Below are 18,434 nucleotides of genomic sequence, written 5' to 3'. Positions count from 1 at the left end.
GACATTCAGATGCATATCACATGTGCATAATTGATTCCTTGAAAGGTTAAATACCCTGAGCATAAGTACACATAGTAGTATGGCAGTGATGAGTTCCTAATCACTACGGCCCTGGCTTTGTTTTACATAATTCTAAAGCAAATGCCATCTTTCTTCTTTGGGAATTCCGGGATTGATATTTAGAAAGGCATATGTTTCTGAGTAGATAGCAGGATGAAGGAATGACACTTTCCAAACAGAAGGACCATTCATGTGGCCAGTACACTAAGCTTTCCAAAGCACAGACAGCCACAAATTCTCTTCGGAATTGAAATGCAATTATATATTGAAGACAAGTGCTAAATATAAACAGAGAAGACTAAATATATTCTTTTATTTTGTTTTGTTTTGTGGCATATTTGCAGGAAGAATTAGCTACTCAAATACACTATAATTCTAATTGAAATACACAGATCCAATGGCTTGATAATACTTCATCTTTTTCTGCTCATTAGAACTCTGTAGCACGGTTTTTTTTCTTATATTTGCAAACAGTTGCAAAGATACTATGAGAATTAATTTAAAGAGTATGCCATTAAAAGATATGGGGAGCAAAATAATATTTCATATACCTTAAAATGAGGAAAAGGATGATATGTTTGTCCTAGTTGGCTTCAGTTGCCAACATGACAGTCTAGATTCATCTATTTGAAAGCGCAATCCTTAACTGAGGGATTTTGTTTATCAGATTGGCCTATGGGGAACTGTCTTTGTTCATTGTTCATTGATATCAGAAGGCCAGCTCACTTAAGGCAGCACCATCCCTAGCTAAGCATGAGCCAGAAAGTCAACCAGCATGTTATGGTCTCCCATGGTTTCTGCTTCAGTTCCTGCCTTGATATACCTCAATGACAGATTACCACCTGAAAGTGTAAGCCAAATAAACCCTTTCCTCTCCAAACTGATTTGGTCAAAGTGATTTATCACAGCAACATAAGGGAAACATGAGCAATGTTGCATAAGGGATAACAAATAATAAGCAAGTAGGCAATGAAAATAAAGATTATCATCATAAACATTCAGGTGAGTTTCTTATTTCACTGAGAAAGAAAACATAGCATAATGTATAAACAAGAGGATTTTTTTATAGTTAACCAAAATTAACAGTTGTTAACTTTTTTTAAAAAAAATACAATTTTAGATATGTTTCGCAATTTTAAAAGTTGTAAAGAGAAAAGTCACAAAACACAGTAAAGAGAAAGCACAAGTTAAGGTCATTAAGAAGAAATGTGGTTTAGTAATAATAATGAGTGAGTGTAATAACCTTATGTTGAAGGATTTTTGCTTTACTTTTAAAGCATGTGCCAGGCGGTGGTGGCGCACGCCTTTAATCCCAGCACTCGGGAGGCAGAGGCAGGCAGATCTCTGTGAGTTTGAGGCCAGCCTGGGCTACCAAGTGAGTTCCAGGAAAGGCGTAAAGCTACACAGAGAAACCTTGTCTCGAAAAAAACCAAAAAAAAAAAACCAAAAAAAAAAAAAAAAAAAAAAAAAAGAATGTATATACAGATCATATACAAGAAGCACCTGAATCACAAGTCTCTAGGAGAAAAGAAAGACAGAGAAAGTTTGGCCAAACACAGCAAAGCTGCTGATGTATTGAACTGAAATGCAATTATATATTGAAGTAGTGGGCAAACTTGGCTGCAAGAGAAACGATGGTTTCATCCTCCAGCTCCGTTCCTGTTTCCTCTTTTGCCCACCGACACTTGTACATGTAGGCATGTGTTCCACGCCAGTGCTTCTCACATGCCATCTTTGTCTGTTTTTGTCTTATTCCAAGCTAACCATTTTCAAAGCCTGGGATGTTTACATTCCTAACTCTAGTGATAATTATTAACTATGTACGACTGATTCAGAGCTTAGCATGGCATTAAGTTAATATTTATAGTCATACTTTTCTTTAATTAAATTATAGTATCTTAAAACCAAATCATACACTATTCTTATTCACACATTTCTCCCAAGCTGTCCTTTGCCCTAGTACTTACTGAAGGGTAGAACTGTATCTCCTGGCATTGCCTTCAGAAAGTCAATGAATATGTGTCAGAGATTTATTGAAAAAAAAAATCACTTATAAAGTAACATAAAATGACATTAAAGCTCCTTCAGGATGTTTGACAACTAAGCCAAGCTCTGCTTTTATGTTTTCTAAGCAATCACTTAATCAAATTTTAAAGAGGAGAGGGGAGCATACCAAGGTCAGAAAGTGAAGCAAAGCCCTTGGGCTTAGCGATTCTGTAACTTACCTCCTGTAGACTGAGCTACGAATTCCACACAGCCAGAAGCATGTTATCTTAAGGACAGGGTCACATGCAATTTATTCATTCACACCTTGGACAATGTCCAACATTTAATGGTCAATAAATGATACTGTGAAATGTGAGAGAATTCTCAGTCTAGGATAATCTAATTCACTCTGGTGGCTTCCAAAGAATATGTGATTCAAAAGTCTCCAAATGTTGTTATCCAGCTCTGACTCTAAGAGGAAGAGACTGATTTGGGAATGGATGAACCAAGGAAGCCAATGCAAGATATAAATACTGTTACTATGAATTATACTCTTAGACCAGGACTGCCTGAAGCAAAGCTGACAGTGGACTGTTCTTGGATGCTTATGAAGAGATAGGGACACAATGGCCTGGATGTTCCGAGTTTATCCCACTGGCCATCAAGAAGTTGCCACAGAACCTCCTTTCTATTGGCATGATAGACAGCTGCCTGCTGCAAATCTCTTTGAAACATGGTGTTTCAAAGTAGACAATATATAAAGAATTTTTTATAAATCCAATGGGTACACAGTAGAGTATATGGTAAAATACAGGTGCACTCCTCTGTGCACAAAGCTACTCTCTCTAGAGACAAGCACAGATTCTAGATGTTATATTAACATGTGTATGTCTGTATGTATATGTGTGTAAATATGTATGTATGTACATATATATATTAACATTTCATATTTGGTATATGTATGTATGTTTATATATTTGTATTTGAGACATTAATTCCATGAAACAGGATATTATAATGAATCCTACTTTTTAATTTAACTTCTTATTCATAATTCTTTTCACTTTCAGTTTTATTATATTTAAAGCCTCCACTTCAGATACTTATGGTCAGTGTATAACATTTGTTTCTTGTGTGAATGAATGAATGTGTTTATAAACTGTTTATACTTTACCCTAAATCCTGGTAATCAATTGGCAAGCATTGGAGATGCCTTGTTTTGAAGTCAAGCTCTACCATGTATCACTTTTTCCTATAAATATGTTGTCCATGCTTCAAAGTTCATCTCTAAAAGTTCCTCTTGTCACAACCTGGAATCACCTCCCCCAGACATGACTTGCACTTAAATTCATGCTTCAGGGTCTGCTTTTGAGATCCAAAAAACAATGGGTTCAGAGGTCAACTTGCTCAGGCAGCTCATGGGAGGAGCCACTCTCAGAGGCACACAGAAGGTGAGTGGCTTGGGGCAGGCTGATGGGCACATTGGCCAAGTCAGAGCCTAGCCAGCACTGCTCATCCAAGTCTGGGACTCTTTCAAGGCAGGGCAGAACACCATCTTTAGCACCATGACCTGAGCACATGCCTGAAATTATGGCCTAAAGAAGAGCTTTAAGTGGCTGAATGTCTTCTTGTTTCCTCCAGATAGCAACTTCATCCTGGCCAATGCCCAAGTTGCAAAGGGGTTCCCCATAGTCTACTGTTCCGATGGCTTCTGTGAGCTGGCTGGGTTTGCACGAACTGAAGTCATGCAGAAGAGCTGCAGTTGCAAGTTTTTGTTTGGTGTGGAGACCAACGAGCAACTGATGCTTCAGATAGAAAAATCCTTGGAGGAGAAGATAGAGTTCAAAGGAGAAATTATGTTCTACAAGAAGAACGGTAAGTCGCCTTGCTTTGGCACATGCTGGAGAGGGTAAGGTGTCACCATTTTTCAGTTCATTACCTGTTCTATGTCCATTCTGGCTGAACAGTAAAACTGTGTTTGGGAGAAAATTCACAGATGATGTGGATGATGGCACTGTTTTCATCACTAACGCTTCATAAATTAAATGTAATTTTATATGAAAATTAAAACTGTGTTATATCAGTATATGAGCATATACTGGTTAACATTAACATGTTAAATCAACATGTTAAAACAAACTCTACTATTTCTAATTTATAGTCATTTTAAAAGTGTACACATGCATAATAGTTTCCAATAAATAGCTTTTATCCAGGGATGATTTTCAAAGCTTCATACTTTTAAGAACTACATGTCAATCTTAGTCAATTGAAGCAGAGTTCCTAGGGTTTCCTGTCAGAAAATGAAGTTAATTTAAGGGACATCAGCATGTGCATTCTTTTAATCCTGTTCTCTCCACATAGAGCCTTTCTCACTACTGTCTGAAATTTTAAAGACAAAGCGGGACAGAATAGAGTCAGTTTGCTGGGACTAAAAACTACCAGTGAGGGGAAAAAACAGCCAAGTGTTTTCTCCTGGGTGCAGTTCTGTGAGTCTCTTCTCAAAGAAAGAGGACCTAGAGCTGGGCCTGGCATCTATGGTGCTAACATCCCATAAGAGAGTAGATGCTCATAGCTGACAGGCCCTGTGAAGACTCTGAAAGTTTACATATGGGAAGGATGCTAAGTGGAGGATTAGAAGAGGTTATCATTTCATCTTACTAACAGATGCTCATTAGCTTTAGCTGAGTGTGTAGGTATCAAATGGGAGAATAAATTTCTAGCCTTTTTTGTAATTGGAGAGACATACAACTATGATTTGGGACAATGACACATGAAAAATACTGACTTATAGAATTTCTATGGAAAAATCCCTTAAGATGAAATTTTTTCCCCCTGTAATTTCTCTTTTCTCTTTTCCCTGGTACTATGGACAGAATTATCTTGACAAGAAATCATGTAGTGAAGCCATAACTCCTAATGGGATTGTGTTTTAAGGCATTAAAGAGGCAATTAAGATTTAATGAGGCAATAAAGTGAGACCCTAATCTAATATGACTCCTGTTCTTATAACAGTGAAAAAGGCAGCAGGGATGTGGACTCAGTGGGGAATGACCATGTGAGGACACTCCAACTCAAAGATTCAGGACCTTGTCAGTGTTGACATCTGCAAGTAGTTCTTTGTTCTGGGAGGCTATCCATGCACTGTGGAGCATCAGCAGCACTGTGGCCTCCAGTCCTCAGTATTTGAGGGCACTGAAGTCAATGCTGGTGGAAAAAAAAAAACAGAAAATTCACCCACCTTTAGAAGACACTTGTCCTTGGAGGGCATTCCCTGATCATGTGGCTTTAGGACATACAGTCATCATGACCTTTTGGAGAGCACCCCTCTAGGACAAGATGCCCCAGTTCTTTGGCACTAGAACCATAGTTCAGACCATTGTGTTTTTTCAGTGACAATAGAGAATGCCTAAATAGCAAATATGATCAAATGAAAGGATTCTAGCTCTGTGTAATTATGCCACAGTGAGTGAAAAGAAGCCTGAGAGAAAAGAACATGGGTAAGTCACTGAGGCTGTAGACTGGCAGAGCACTGATAAAGCTGTCATCCCGTGGAACAAAGCAGGAAAGATATCCTTTGTGCAAAATACCCGCTGACTACAGACTCTTCCTTCCTCGGCATGGTGCCTTGTATAGGTCATTCCACATGCAGATAGAGCCTTTGTTTTTATGCTTCTTCAAAATTTCCACAATGCTCCTACTGAGAAAGACTTGGGCCAAGGAGCATAATGTAGGGGAAGAGGAGAGGGTGGAGGCTTTGGAGGTGGTATTGTCTAAAGTAGGAAGCACATTAAAGTGGCACTATCTAAAATATCTGGAAGAATTTCCTGAACCCATTTTCTTAAGTATGCCTATAGCCTTGGACACGTGAGTGGAAATCATTCATGGCTCCAGTTCTCTTTAAGCAATCACCCCAGGAAATTGTCTGACATTCTGAGCAACTAATTGATCAAGTTATAAGTAATTGGGATTGTCATCTACACTGTGCTGCATCAGAGGCCTTCATGTGAGCATCTGTTTCTGCATGCAGCTGGGACTCTAAAAGTATGTACATTAGTGACTGTCCCATTCCCAGAGCCTGGAGTCTTGAGGAACATTTGTCAGCTGGTAGTTCCTTAATGAATGCCCATGGGAAGAAATGGAAATTATTAGGGGAATTTATGGATACATGAAGATATATCTGCATTTCACATTTTTAAAAAAATGCTCATGACATAAAGGGTCTTTCTTTTCTTCCTCAAGGAGCACGTTCCCCTTAATAAGCTCTGGAAATGCCTCCTTCCGGGCAGCTGCTGGCCCATTGACTCTTGACTGATCAGCTGCCCCACTGGGCATTTATAACTGAGTTTTGTGGCTGGAGATGCTCCTCAGATGACCTCACTGTCCTCTGTCTTGTAGGCTCTATAAAGTTTGTATAGTCTTCCTTCTTCCTTCATGAGGACACTGGACAGAGTAGTCAGTGTTTATCCTCTGCTATCTTCTGCCCTTCCAGTGGTAAAGAAACTGATTTATGCACCCCACCCCTCACTCAAAAATAGTGAAGACTTTGAATAAACAGACTTGTTCATTCTTTCATGCTATGGCATTTTCAACAAAAATAGAGTGTGTCCTCCATCTTGGTACAATGTCAGCCTGGCTAGTAGCTTCCCTCCAGTCCCACTGGGACAAGGACAAAGGCGGCTTCAGTGTTCAGTCTTTCCAAGAAGCTGTCCAACCAGTGTAGCATGGTATAGGTGAGACCATCTCTGGCTCGTCCTCAAAATCCCTCAACCCAAGGACAGCAAGCTCAGACACGTTCAGCCTTAGATACTTCGCCCCATTCTAGCTGCTTTGTTATATTTCACAGGCAGTGATTGGTGCTTTCTATATATTACAGAAGGTCCTAATTGAAGCCACCCATCGAAGCCTCTACAGTGCATCAAAATGTATCTTCTCTCTAAAGAAGCTACCTTCCATAGATCCAATAACATCACTTGCCTTCCTGGGGAAAAGAAAAGCATGGTAGCCAGAAATATAAAACGTGTCTTAGGACAAAGATTTATGGAAGAAATGAAAGTTGTATATTGTAACTTTATCAAAATCTAACTTTCTAACTTTTTTATCTAACTAACTTTCTTAGTACGCAAATCTGTTCTGGATCCCGTTCCACTGAGTACTGAAAAAAAAAAAAAAAAAAAAAAACCTGAGCCTTAAGGAGGATGAATTAATTGCTTTATAGTTCTTGAACTTACAAGTCCAAGAATCAGTTATCTAGAGTCTTGGGTCCTTCTGAGGACTGTGAGAAGGTGTCCGTTCTTCATGTCTCCCTGCTTTGGTGGTTCTGTGGCAATCTTTGGCATTGGTTGGCTGAAGGAAGCACCACCCTTATCTCTTTTCTCATCCTTACACAGGGTTTACCTAGTCCGAGTACCTACAATCCAATTCCCCCTTTTAAATTTGTTATTATCTTAATTAAACTTATTTATTTGCTTATTTTTTTATCATATGTATGTTCATGAGCCATGCACACATGTGTAAATTCCATGACAACTTGTTGAAATCATTCTTTCTTTCTACCATGTGGGCCCTAGATATCTAGCTCTGGTTGAAAGATTGAGCCATCTCACTGGCCCAAGGATTGCCTTTTTATGAGGAAGGACCCTAGTCATTTTGTGTTATAGCCTAGTGTGAGAGCTTCCTTTAACTTGATTATCTTTCTAAAGATTCTATCTCCAAATATGGTTATCTAATAGATACTGGGAAATGGACTTCGATACATACTTTTTTGGAGGGGAAGATATTAACCTAAAGTACCGGGTCAAATTCACATTAGGTTAGGAGTTAAGTCACCCACTTACGATAATAAATTAGTAAATAAAAAAAAAAACCCATTACATAGAAGCATTCACTCCAAAGTCCTCGCTCTTAAATGCCTGTGTTATGTGCTAAATTGGAGATGGTACCTCTTTCCAGGGTGCTTAACAAATTTCTGATGAATTTTTCAGTGTCTTAAATCATATTCAACAAGCCTCTCAGACCTTCCAGCAGTAAAATGTTGGTTTCTAATCACCTAGATGCACAAAGTGGTGGTTTCTCACTGAATTTCCAAGAATATAAACTATCCTCTATGAGACAAGACTGGACTTCATTTTGTTCAGATTGTCATCATTTTAGAATATCCACTGACTCACAGCACTACCACTATGCAGCATGCCCACTTGGGTGGAACATCACTAACTCACAGTACTACCACCATGCAGTGTGCCCACTTGGGTGGAACATCACTGACTCACAGTACTACCACCATGCAGTGTGCCCACCTGGGTGGAACATCCCCTTACTCTCTGCACCTGCCACTATGCATGGTGGCAGGTACAGTGATATTGTTTATAATATTCTAAAACTAATGTATGTAGGTAGGCAAGCTTTATTGTTAGGGTAATTTTCTTACTCTCCCTTCTCTTCCTCTTCCCTCTCCTCCCCCTTTTCCTCCTCTTCCTCCCTTTCCTTCCCTTCCCTTCCTCCTCTTCTCCCTCTTCCTTCCTTCCCCCTTCCCTCTCCATCCACACATTTTGCTTCATTTCCTGGCTCTGTGTTTTGTTCCAACCTACTTTGTGTCTCTTTTCATGGCAGCACCATATTGCTTTGCATGCTCTGGTTTTTCAATATAGCATTAAACTAGATGGAGTGATGCCTGCAACATTCCAACTATATTGAGCCTTTGTTATTCATAATTACCTTAACAGTTTTAGCTCTTTCATGTTTCTATCTAATTTTTAGGATTGGCTTTCTCATCTCTTTGAAAAATGCCATTGGGATGTCTATAGTGATTGTATCAGACATATTGTATTTCAAGAAATGGGCACTTCAACAATGTTGATTCTCCAGAGTTATACACATGGGATGTGTTTTTGTTCATTTGTGTCCTCTTCAGTTTCTTTTATCGATGTCTTAAAGTTTTCAGTGTCTCTCTGTTTCATTACTTTTCTTCCTCCTGACACTAAGTTTATGCATAAAACTGGGTGAGTTTTTATGCTCAGTTATTCAACATGATGCTGTGACAGATTTCTGAAATATTTTATTACACCCTGTAGATATTTTAGACTTGAGTTCAGTATAGGAATGTAGGAAAAAATGGGGTTTCAGAATGTCAAATTATTCTCAAAGTTAACATTTTAAATGTGCAGTATGTAGAGCTTCCCCAGTTTGATTCCTGAGAGATGGGTTTGTAGCTAATACTGTGTAACAGCCCAAGGTTCAGAGCAAAGGGTACTGTGTTCATCTGTGCATTATATGAGCCACAAAAATGCACTTTTATTGGAAAACAGTTTCTACAGTGTACCTGATGTGTCTGTGAGGAATCTCAGCCCAGACATAATTAGTAGTTATATAGGAATACAATATTTAGAGACCAGTAAGGCAAGCCATCTGGGATGCATTTCAACAAGAGATTAAGAAACTAGTCTTGATGACAGAAAACAAAGGATACTGTATTCTAAGATTGAGGAACCCTGAAAGAACAAAAAGATTCTTCTTAGCAAGACAAGATGGTTTGCCCACCAGAACCTGGACAAAGAAGAAGGCAGTATAATTGTGATGATACCAGAATAAGGCCATTTAGCTAGATGGAACTGTGGCATCACCAACAACCAAGAGCATCCAGGGAAACCTTCAGGACAGTGTGCTTAGATCTGTACATGGCTGGAATCAAGAAAACTAGACTGCACAAAGATTTCTGTTAAAATTTATAAGTGTTTGTGATGCTCTCCAAGGAGTTTTGTTGTCAAAAAAAAAAAAACCCTGTGAATATAAGACTTTGAAAGCTATTTTCTATGAAATGGTTACAGCTTGCAGATTGATTAAGAGAAAAGGTAGAGTCTGTGCACTGCCCTGATATCCTCCACTGAGTAATATGCCGTTTTGCAGCAGGGTTGCTTAAAGTATCTATTATCATATGTTGCAGTTTTGTGAGTCAGGACTTTGGACTGGCTTGGGCAGTTGCTTTTTCTATGTGGGGTTAGAAGTTACATACTTGATCAGGTTTGTTTCTTGCCAGTTAAAGAATTAAAAGGTGGAAAAATCTCAAGCGCAGGTCAAGCAGGAAGAATCTCAGACATGGCAGACAGAATCAGCCAGTAAAGAAAGGCTGTCATTAGGAGTGAAGAAACACAGAGAACAAGATTCTCTGCAGAGCAGGGGGCGGGGGGTGGGGGGAGCTGGGAGCCTCACATACATTCTTTCCTTGAAGGCTTGGGGTCTTAGGGGTCATTATCCCCCAATTTAGTGTTGCCAGTTTGAATGACAGCAGGTGATCATCATAGGCCTAAGCCTTAGGGTACACATGTCCTTATCAGGCCTTCACCTTTTTGGGCAGATCCATCTGCAGGGGCAGAGAGGGCTGTACTTGTGGAAGAAAATGCCTACCAGGCTTTAGGCCTTTGTTTCCAGTCAGGAGTGTAAGGATAAATGTTTGAATTTGCCATCTTTACTGTGTATTTGTGACTGTTCCCTATTAGTCTATCTATTAGGGGTCTATCTGTCTGTCTGACTCCTAGCCTTTCAGACATTAGCTATGTGAAATGCAATGGGTGAAGCTGTCGTGAACCTACAAAGCAGTGCCCTCAAGTGCAGATGTGATGCTCTTTATGTTTTGGCTCAAGATCCTTATCTTGTAGGCTTTTTGCTTTGGGTGTTTTTTTGACATTGCCTAATTATCAATCGAGGGCTTCTAACCTGTTTCAGTTTCCTGAATATTAGGATTATGGGAATATACCATCATACCTGGCTATCTAAAGACTTCTTTAAAAATGACTTTTCAGTGTATCTACCCAATTTTGATTGGAGATTAGGGTTTTTATATTCTCTCTTGTGTCTTTTGCTTTCCAGAAGTGAATTACAGAAATGCAAATACAGCAAACCCCAAAGTGTTTGTAGCAGGTTGACGAAGAGTTCAGAAGACACACATACATAAGTGCACATGTATGTAAAGGTGCATGTATGTGGGTCTTGTTTTAGTGTGAAATGCCTGAGCTCAGTTCTGGGGCTTGAAATCCCACCAATCCCTGAGATCAAAATCACCCCAATCCCAGAGCTTGCCCCAAGTGCAGGACTTGAAATCCCACCAATCTCTACCCTGGAAAACTCTACCCCCCAAGAGACCCTGTATGAAGCCTTCCCCGCCCCCCTCCCCCATTCAGTTCTCTTCTGCTTCTCTCTCAAGCAGAAGCAGACACTTTCCTGTGTTTTCCCCAATAAAATGCTTGTATGAGTTTTGCTGTGTGGTGTGACTGTGGTCTTCCTTGGATCCCAACTGCCAGGATACTTTTCCTCTCAGAGCCTTGACTCATACATTGATTCAGTGACTTGGATAGGCTCTTCTGGCACCTGCACTCCACCTCGGGGTCTGAGCCTCACTGGGACCCTATCCCTCACCTCTAGCGCTCCTGAGGCAGACTTACCTTCTGGCTCACCAATCAATAGGCATCATATCCACCAATGGTAGTTTGGTAAATTTCCCCTTCAGGCAGAGGTAACCCCAAGACATGATCTTTAAGGCTATGGCTGGCCCTCTTCGCCTGCCCCTGCCCCACACCCCCCTGGAGACTGCGGTCTTGCATTTTCCTTAGTCCCAACTGTGCTATTGTGCCCTTTCCTGCCTTCTCCTCCTGTCCTTGTCCATATTCTTCCTCACCTTCTGGTCATCATGAATTCCACAGTTCCTCTAGGCCCTCCTGGCTTTTGTGACCCTGTTCCTGACCCTTTCCAGTAGATGAGAGGCCCTCCTATAGCTCCAGGCCCATTCTTGCCTTCTGGCCTCCACAAAAGCCCCAAGTCTCCCCTTGGGCTTAGCCTAGCTAAGCCCCTGACCCCTGTTGAGTGCCATGAAGACTCACTGAGTGGTTTGTGTCTTCCTACAGGCCTCCCTGAGTCCTGGGTATACCCTTGGCTACAGCTACAGTGACATTTTTTTTCTCTCTCATCCATGGGAACAGTGTCTTCCATACCCTCTCATTCCCACTTTGGATGCCTCTTAGAAAACCTCCGGCCTCTGCACCTGACACCTGACCTGAAGGGCCCTAAACCTTTTCACTTTTGCTATCAAATTTGTTCTCAATACCCCTTAGATAATCAATACAAATGTTTGCCTAACACCACCCTAGATCCCAATTATCATTTGGGACCTTCACAAATAATGCAAGCAATCAGGGGAATGGAAAGAGATTTCCTGTTCCCTATATTTAAGCTTCCTCTTTTTTCTGCTCCAAGCCCTGTTTGTTTTTTGTTGTTTGTTTGTTTGTTTGTCTGTTTGTTTTTTCTGATGTCCTCCAAACACTGTGTAAATGTCCTGTCTTTTAAGATATGGTTAATGGATCTCTAAGTTTGTTACAAAGAGGGAGCCAGGACCGGGACCTGGAAGGAGGGGGAGAAAGCAAAGGAATAGGTCAGCAGCAGCTTGCACACACCCTGCACACACTCCTCGACTCCTCACATGCTGATGCTTCCCTTAGCTCACATTCCTGTAGCCTACTGTAGTCAGGACTCAAATTTTCCTACATCTAAGCCTTTTCTGCTCTTAGCTCACTGGATTCAGTTTTATAGGGATTCGGGTATCTTTTAGGGATGAGGGGCATTAGACTGTTACCTTATGCTGTCTCACTTCAGTTAAAAAGTGGCTCTGAGTTCAGGTATGGCTCCCCTTCCTCTAAACTCAAGCGTGATTGTTTAAAGGTTTTTTCCAAAATCTCTGTCTCATAACAGGCAAGCCACCTGACTATGTGACAGCCTATGTGACAGCCTGACAGACTATGTGACAGCCTGACAGACTATGTGACAGCCTGACAGCCTATGTGACAGCCTGACTATGTGACAGCCTGACAGCCTATGTGACAGCCTAACAGACTATGTGACAGCCTGACAGACTATGTGACAGCCTAACAGACTATGTGACAGCCTGACTATGTGACGGCCTGACTATGTGACAGCCTGACAGCCTATGTGACGGCCTGACTATGTGACGGCCTGACTATGTGACAGCCTGACTATGTGACGGCCTGACTATGTGACGGCCTGACTATGTGACAGCCTGACAGCCTATGTGACAGCCTGACAGACTATGTGACAGCCTGACAGACTATGTGACGGCCTGACTATGTGACAGCCTGACTATGTGACGGCCTGACTATGTGACGGCCTGACTATGTGACAGCCTGACAGCCTATGTGACAGCCTGACAGACTATGTGACAGCCTGACAGACTATGTGACAGCCTGACTATGTGACGGCCTGACTATGTGATAGCCTGACTATGTGACAGCCTGACTATGTGACGGCCTGACTATGTGATAGCCTGACTATGTGACAGCCTGACTATGTGGCAGAGAAAGGAGAACAAAACAGGACTAAAGGATAGACTTTTTCCCATGGGGACTGCTGCTACTCATTCCATACTCCTTTTGGTTTGGGTTTAACTCTTTAAAACTTTTGCTAACTTATGAATCTTTGTAACACTGTTATGTAAACTTTCTGGACCTCAGTATTTGTAAGTATACAAGTAACTTGTAAGTAACAAGAGGGCTAACTGAAAACTCAAAACAAAGAAGTTGATGGTTAACAGTTACCACAAAGGCAGTTTCCAAGATGAAGCTTGCCACCATCTTAGCTGCTGTCCACCCCCTGCTCCCCCTACTCCCCCTGCTCCCCCTGCTCCCCCTGCTTCCCCTGCTCCCCCCGCTCCCCCTGCTCCCCCTGCTCCCCTGCTCCCCCTGCTCCCCCTACTCCCCCTGCTCCCCCTGCTCCCCCTACTCCCCCTGCTCCCCACCCCCTGCTCCCCCTGCTCCCCTGCTCCCCCTGCTCCCCCTGCTCCCCTGCTCCCCACCCCCTGCTCCCCCTGCTCCCCTGCTCCCCCTGCTCCCCCTGCTCCCCTGCTCCCCTGCTCCCCCTGCTCCCCCTGCTCCCCCTGCTCCCCCTGCTCCCCTGCTCCCCACCCCTGCTCCCCCTGCTCCCCCTGCTCCCCCTGCTCCCCCTGCTCCCCACCCCCTGCTCCCCCTGCTCCCCCTGCTCCCCCTGCTCCCCCTGCTCCCCCTGCTCCCCACCCCCTGCTCCCCCTGCTCCCCCTGCCCCCCTGCTCCCCTGCCCCCCTGCTCCCCCTGCTGCCCCTGCTCTCCCTGCTCCCCACCCCTGCTCCCCCTGCCTCCTGCTCCCCCTGCTCCCCCTGTTCCCCACCCCTGCTCCCCCTACTCCCCCTGCTCCCCCTGCTCCCCACCCCCTGCTCCCCCTGCTCCCCCTGCTCCCCTGCCCCCCCTGCTCCCCCTGCTCCCCCTGCTCCCCCTGCTCCCCTGCTCCCCACCCCTGCTCCCCCTGCTCCCCCTGCTCCCCTGCTCCCCACCCCTGCTCCCCCTGCCCCCCTGCTCCCCCTGCCCCCCTGCTCCCCACCCCTGCTCCCCCTGCCCCCCCTGCTCCCCCTGCTCCCCTGCTCCCCACCCCTGCTCCCCCTGCTCCCCCTGCTCCCCTGCTCCCCACCCCTGCTCCCCTGCTCCCCACCCCTGCTCCCCCTGCCCCCTGCTCCCCCTGCTCCCCCTGCTCCCCACCCCTGCTCCCCCTGCCCCCCTGCTCCCCCTGCTCCCCACCCCCTGCTCCCCCTGCTCCCCCTGCTCCCCTGCCCCCCTGCTCCCCTGCCCCCCTGCTCCCCCTGCTGCCCCTGCTCTCCCTGCTCCCCACCCCTGCTCCCCCTGCCCCCTGCTCCCCCTGCTCCCCCTGTTCCCCACCCCTGCTCCCCCTGCTCCCCCTGCTCCCCACCCCCTGCTCCCCCTGCTCCCCTGCTCCCCCTGCTCCCCCTGCTCCCCTGCCCCCCCTGCTCCCCCTGCTCCCCTGCTCCCCACCCCTGCTCCCCCTGCTCCCCCTGCTGCCCCTGCTCCCCCTGCTCCCCCTGCTCCCCACCCCCTGCTCCCCCTGCTCCCCCTGCTCTCCCTGCTCCCCACCCCCTGCTCCCCCTGCTCCCCCTGCCCCCCTGCTCCCCTGCCCCCCTGCTCCCCCTGCTGCCCCTGCTCTCCCTGCTCCCCACCCCTGCTCCCCCTGCCCCCTGCTCCCCCTGCTCCCCCTGTTCCCCACCCCTGCTCCCCCTACTCCCCCTGCTCCCCCTGCTCCCCCTGCTCCCCCTGCTCCCCCTGCTCCCCTGCCCCCCCTGCTCCCCCTGCTCCCCCTGCTCCCCTGCTCCCCACCCCTGCTCCCCCTGCCCCCCTGCTCCCCACCCCTGCTCCCCCTGCCCCCCTGCTCCCCCTGCTCCCCCTGCTCCCTGGGATGGAAGCAGCCACATGGCTGACAGCCATTTTTGCCAGCTTGGAAAGGATGGCTTTTGCCATCTGACTTCACCCTCATTTTGATTAAAAGTGACCACATGGTTTAAGCCAACCAAAGAAAAAAGCAACTCCTAGTTATGAAGGCCAAACCAGAGCATCCCTCTACTATATCAGCAGCCTCAACCCACAGTCCTTTCTCTCCCTCTCTGGCCTATTCAGTCTCTCTTTCTCCATCCTCCGCAATAGGCTCCCAAGCCAACCCTCTCAGGTGTCCACTTTCAGGCCAATGGCAGCTCTTAGTCCTTCCATTGCTTGCTCCCATGCTGCTGTGAGACCACCTCTACCTCTCCCTACCATCCTAAACCAGCCACAGAGGCTTTGCAGGAGTGCAGGAGGTTGCCAGGGTGGATGGCTTGGTCAGGGTACACATCTCCTACTCATTAATCAAATGCTCTCAAATAGAAAAGGATTGGAATCCTATACGAATCATTCTTCCATTTTTATTAAAGAATTTTAATATATCACCCAATGTTACCACCTTACTTTCTATGACAGGACATTTGTATGATTCCTACCAACAACCTTCTCCCCAGGAGTGCAGACAAGTCTGGGACCAGGCTAGAGCACATGCTGAGGAAGTCTAGACAACTTGCCTCCTGGCCTGTCTCTGTAAGCCTGCCCTTAAAGTGGTATTTCTTCTCCCAGAGTTTCCCTGACATTGAGGTCAAACTTAGAAATCTAGAGAGGGAGCTTCTAACTCCACACACAGAAGTCTTAGCAGTGGCCTTCAAGGTGTACCATGGGATAGATGAAAAATGACTGAAAACAAAATACCTGATGATAGCTAAGGCCTTTCAGTTGGTCATTGCAAGTGTCCAGGCTCCCTTGCCTAATCTCACCACACAATCACCAGAGTCTGAGACTTATTCCTATACTGTTGTTACTTCAGCTTCTCTTAATATGGAGCTTGAATTGTACAAATTCATCTTAACCACTCTCCAGATCTGCCCCCTTAAATCCTCTGTCCTGATTGCCTTAAGACTGTCTTCCTACACTGCAGATACATTGTACCTATGGTAAAGCCGCCAGTGACTCTCTCCTCCCTCACGATAAACACAAACTCTTCAAGCTTGTCTAAAGCCACCCACGAGCTTGTCTCAGTCCATAGCCTGTCTCCTTGTTTATTCTTCCATTCTCTTTCCTCCAGCCTCCACTCCTTATGGTTGTGGTTTAAATGAGAATATCATCTACAGGCTCCTGAGTTTGAATATTTTGTCTCCAGATGGGGGTGTTCTTTTGGAAGACTGAGCAAGCTCTAAGAAATGGAGACCTACTGAAGGAAGTGGTCACTGAGTGTGAGCCTCCAAGCTTTGTAGCCTCACTTTACTTCTTGTCTGCTTCTTGACTGCTGATGCCATAGGACCAGCTAACTCACATTCCTCCTGACATGTCCCTTCCATGATAGACTGTGTTCTATAGAGGATAATGGCCTTGCGAGTTGGAAAAATAGTCTCAAATAAGTGGCCTGAGGGGTAGACAGCTGGACCATATAGGGTGAGATAGGAAGTTCAGGAGAGCACAGCTGTCAGCCTGGCTAATTTGCAGGGACAGATTACAGAGGAGAAGATCATCTACATATTGCACAAGCTAAAAAGAGTAAGCCAGACAGTAGCACCTGGCCAAGTAGATTGTGGCTGTCTCAGGATTCCTGGTGTAGGACAGTCCAAGTACTTGGGAAGAAAGGTGAGTGTACAGGTCAGTCCAAGCAAAGGCAATGGTATTTTGTGACCATTTTGATCTGGGGGTCCAGAGGAATAGAAAAACAGGTATCCTTGGGGTCTAACAAAGATCCCTGAGGAATGGTAGAAGGAAGAGTACAGGAGCTGGGTACTATTGGATGGATATGGACCACTGCAGGGTTAATAAGTCAGAGATTCTGAATCAAGTGGTAGCTTCCATTGGGTTGCTTAACTGCAAGTGTGGGGATTTGAATGGGGAAAGAAATAGGGTGAAGAAGGCCTTTTCTTAATGGGTCAGAGATAAGAGGCTCAAGTCCCCTGAGACTTTGGAGAGAGAGTGGATATTGAGCCTGGGTGATGTAATTTGTAGGGTTTGCAATTGGATGACAGAAGGGAAATGATGTTTGGCTATAGAGAGATTTGGATGTCCTGTACCCAGGGATCCACTTAGGAAGCTGTAAGGAAAGTGTGTGTCAGATTGTGTGATTTGGAAGAGAAGGAGGAAGAGAACGGCCCCAGAGCCAAGAGGATTTGGGAAGTGCAGGAAATAGAGGCTCCCACTCATACTACACCAAGCTTGTTAATAGCTCATACTATTATTAGTCTGTAGGCTTCTATATCATGAGTTGGCAAATCATGGCTAGTTCCTGGCATGCTGCTTGTTTTTGTAAATGAAGATTTATTAGAAAACAACTGTGCACCCAGGTTCCATATTGTCTCTGGTTATTTGAGTAGCTGCAATCAGAATCCAGATGAACTGCATGTATAAATTTTTGACCGTTTGACACACTATACAATATATTTGCTGACCTCCACAGGTGAATAACACCATCCCACCAGAGACCTTTCCACTTTGTACAATTTTTTATTTTCTTTTGTTAATTATATATTGGATTTTTTTTCCTGTGGGAGGAAACCTTAGAATCAATAGAAGATATTATGCATAAAATTATTTCTTACAAAACTCTCTGCTTGGTGTCAGATAATGGGTCTGAAGGCAAGGTCATCAGAGTGCTGCAGATAGAACAAAGCTTTTCTGGACACTGGGTTTTGCTTCCAGTTCTAGTGAAGTGTGTACTGTACTTCTGGAGGGGCTGGAAGTTATGGAAGATCCCTGACTGTTTTGCCATAGTTGCATGCCAAGTTGTGACTCAGGGCAATCTGGCGGGCATTCCCTAGTCTTCACTAGGAATTAAGTTTATACAATGGAGCAAATGTTTAGCGTGTGTGTTGTCAGCATATTCTTGGAAAGTGCTAAATGCCACCTAAAACAGTAATCATATATTTATACAGTGAAGAATCGTCATGTGATTCTTATCCACTTCATGTCAATGATTACTTTCTTTTTTCCAATTCTCATCAGACATCTCTGCTT

General features: G+C 44.6%; 1 protein-coding gene across 2 annotated transcripts in view; it reads left to right on the top strand.

Annotated features, from left to right (window-relative positions):
- The window catches only part of Kcnh8 (potassium voltage-gated channel subfamily H member 8), a 373,224-nt gene that overhangs the window by 123,249 nt on the left and 231,541 nt on the right, over positions 1-18,434 (top strand). For both annotated transcript variants that reach the window (XM_076557538.1, XM_076557539.1), the window contains exon 2: positions 3,688-3,921. In XM_076557538.1, the coding sequence (XP_076413653.1) occupies positions 3,688-3,921 (234 nt within the window). The remainder of the gene's footprint in view (positions 1-3,687; positions 3,922-18,434) is intronic.

The sequence above is a fragment of the Peromyscus maniculatus genome, chromosome 21 (genome assembly GCF_049852395.1).
Source record: "Peromyscus maniculatus bairdii isolate BWxNUB_F1_BW_parent chromosome 21, HU_Pman_BW_mat_3.1, whole genome shotgun sequence".
NCBI classification, from domain to species: domain Eukaryota; kingdom Metazoa; phylum Chordata; class Mammalia; order Rodentia; family Cricetidae; genus Peromyscus; species Peromyscus maniculatus.
Note: the sequence above shows the minus strand (reverse complement) of the source record. Positions and strands in the feature narration are given on the sequence as shown.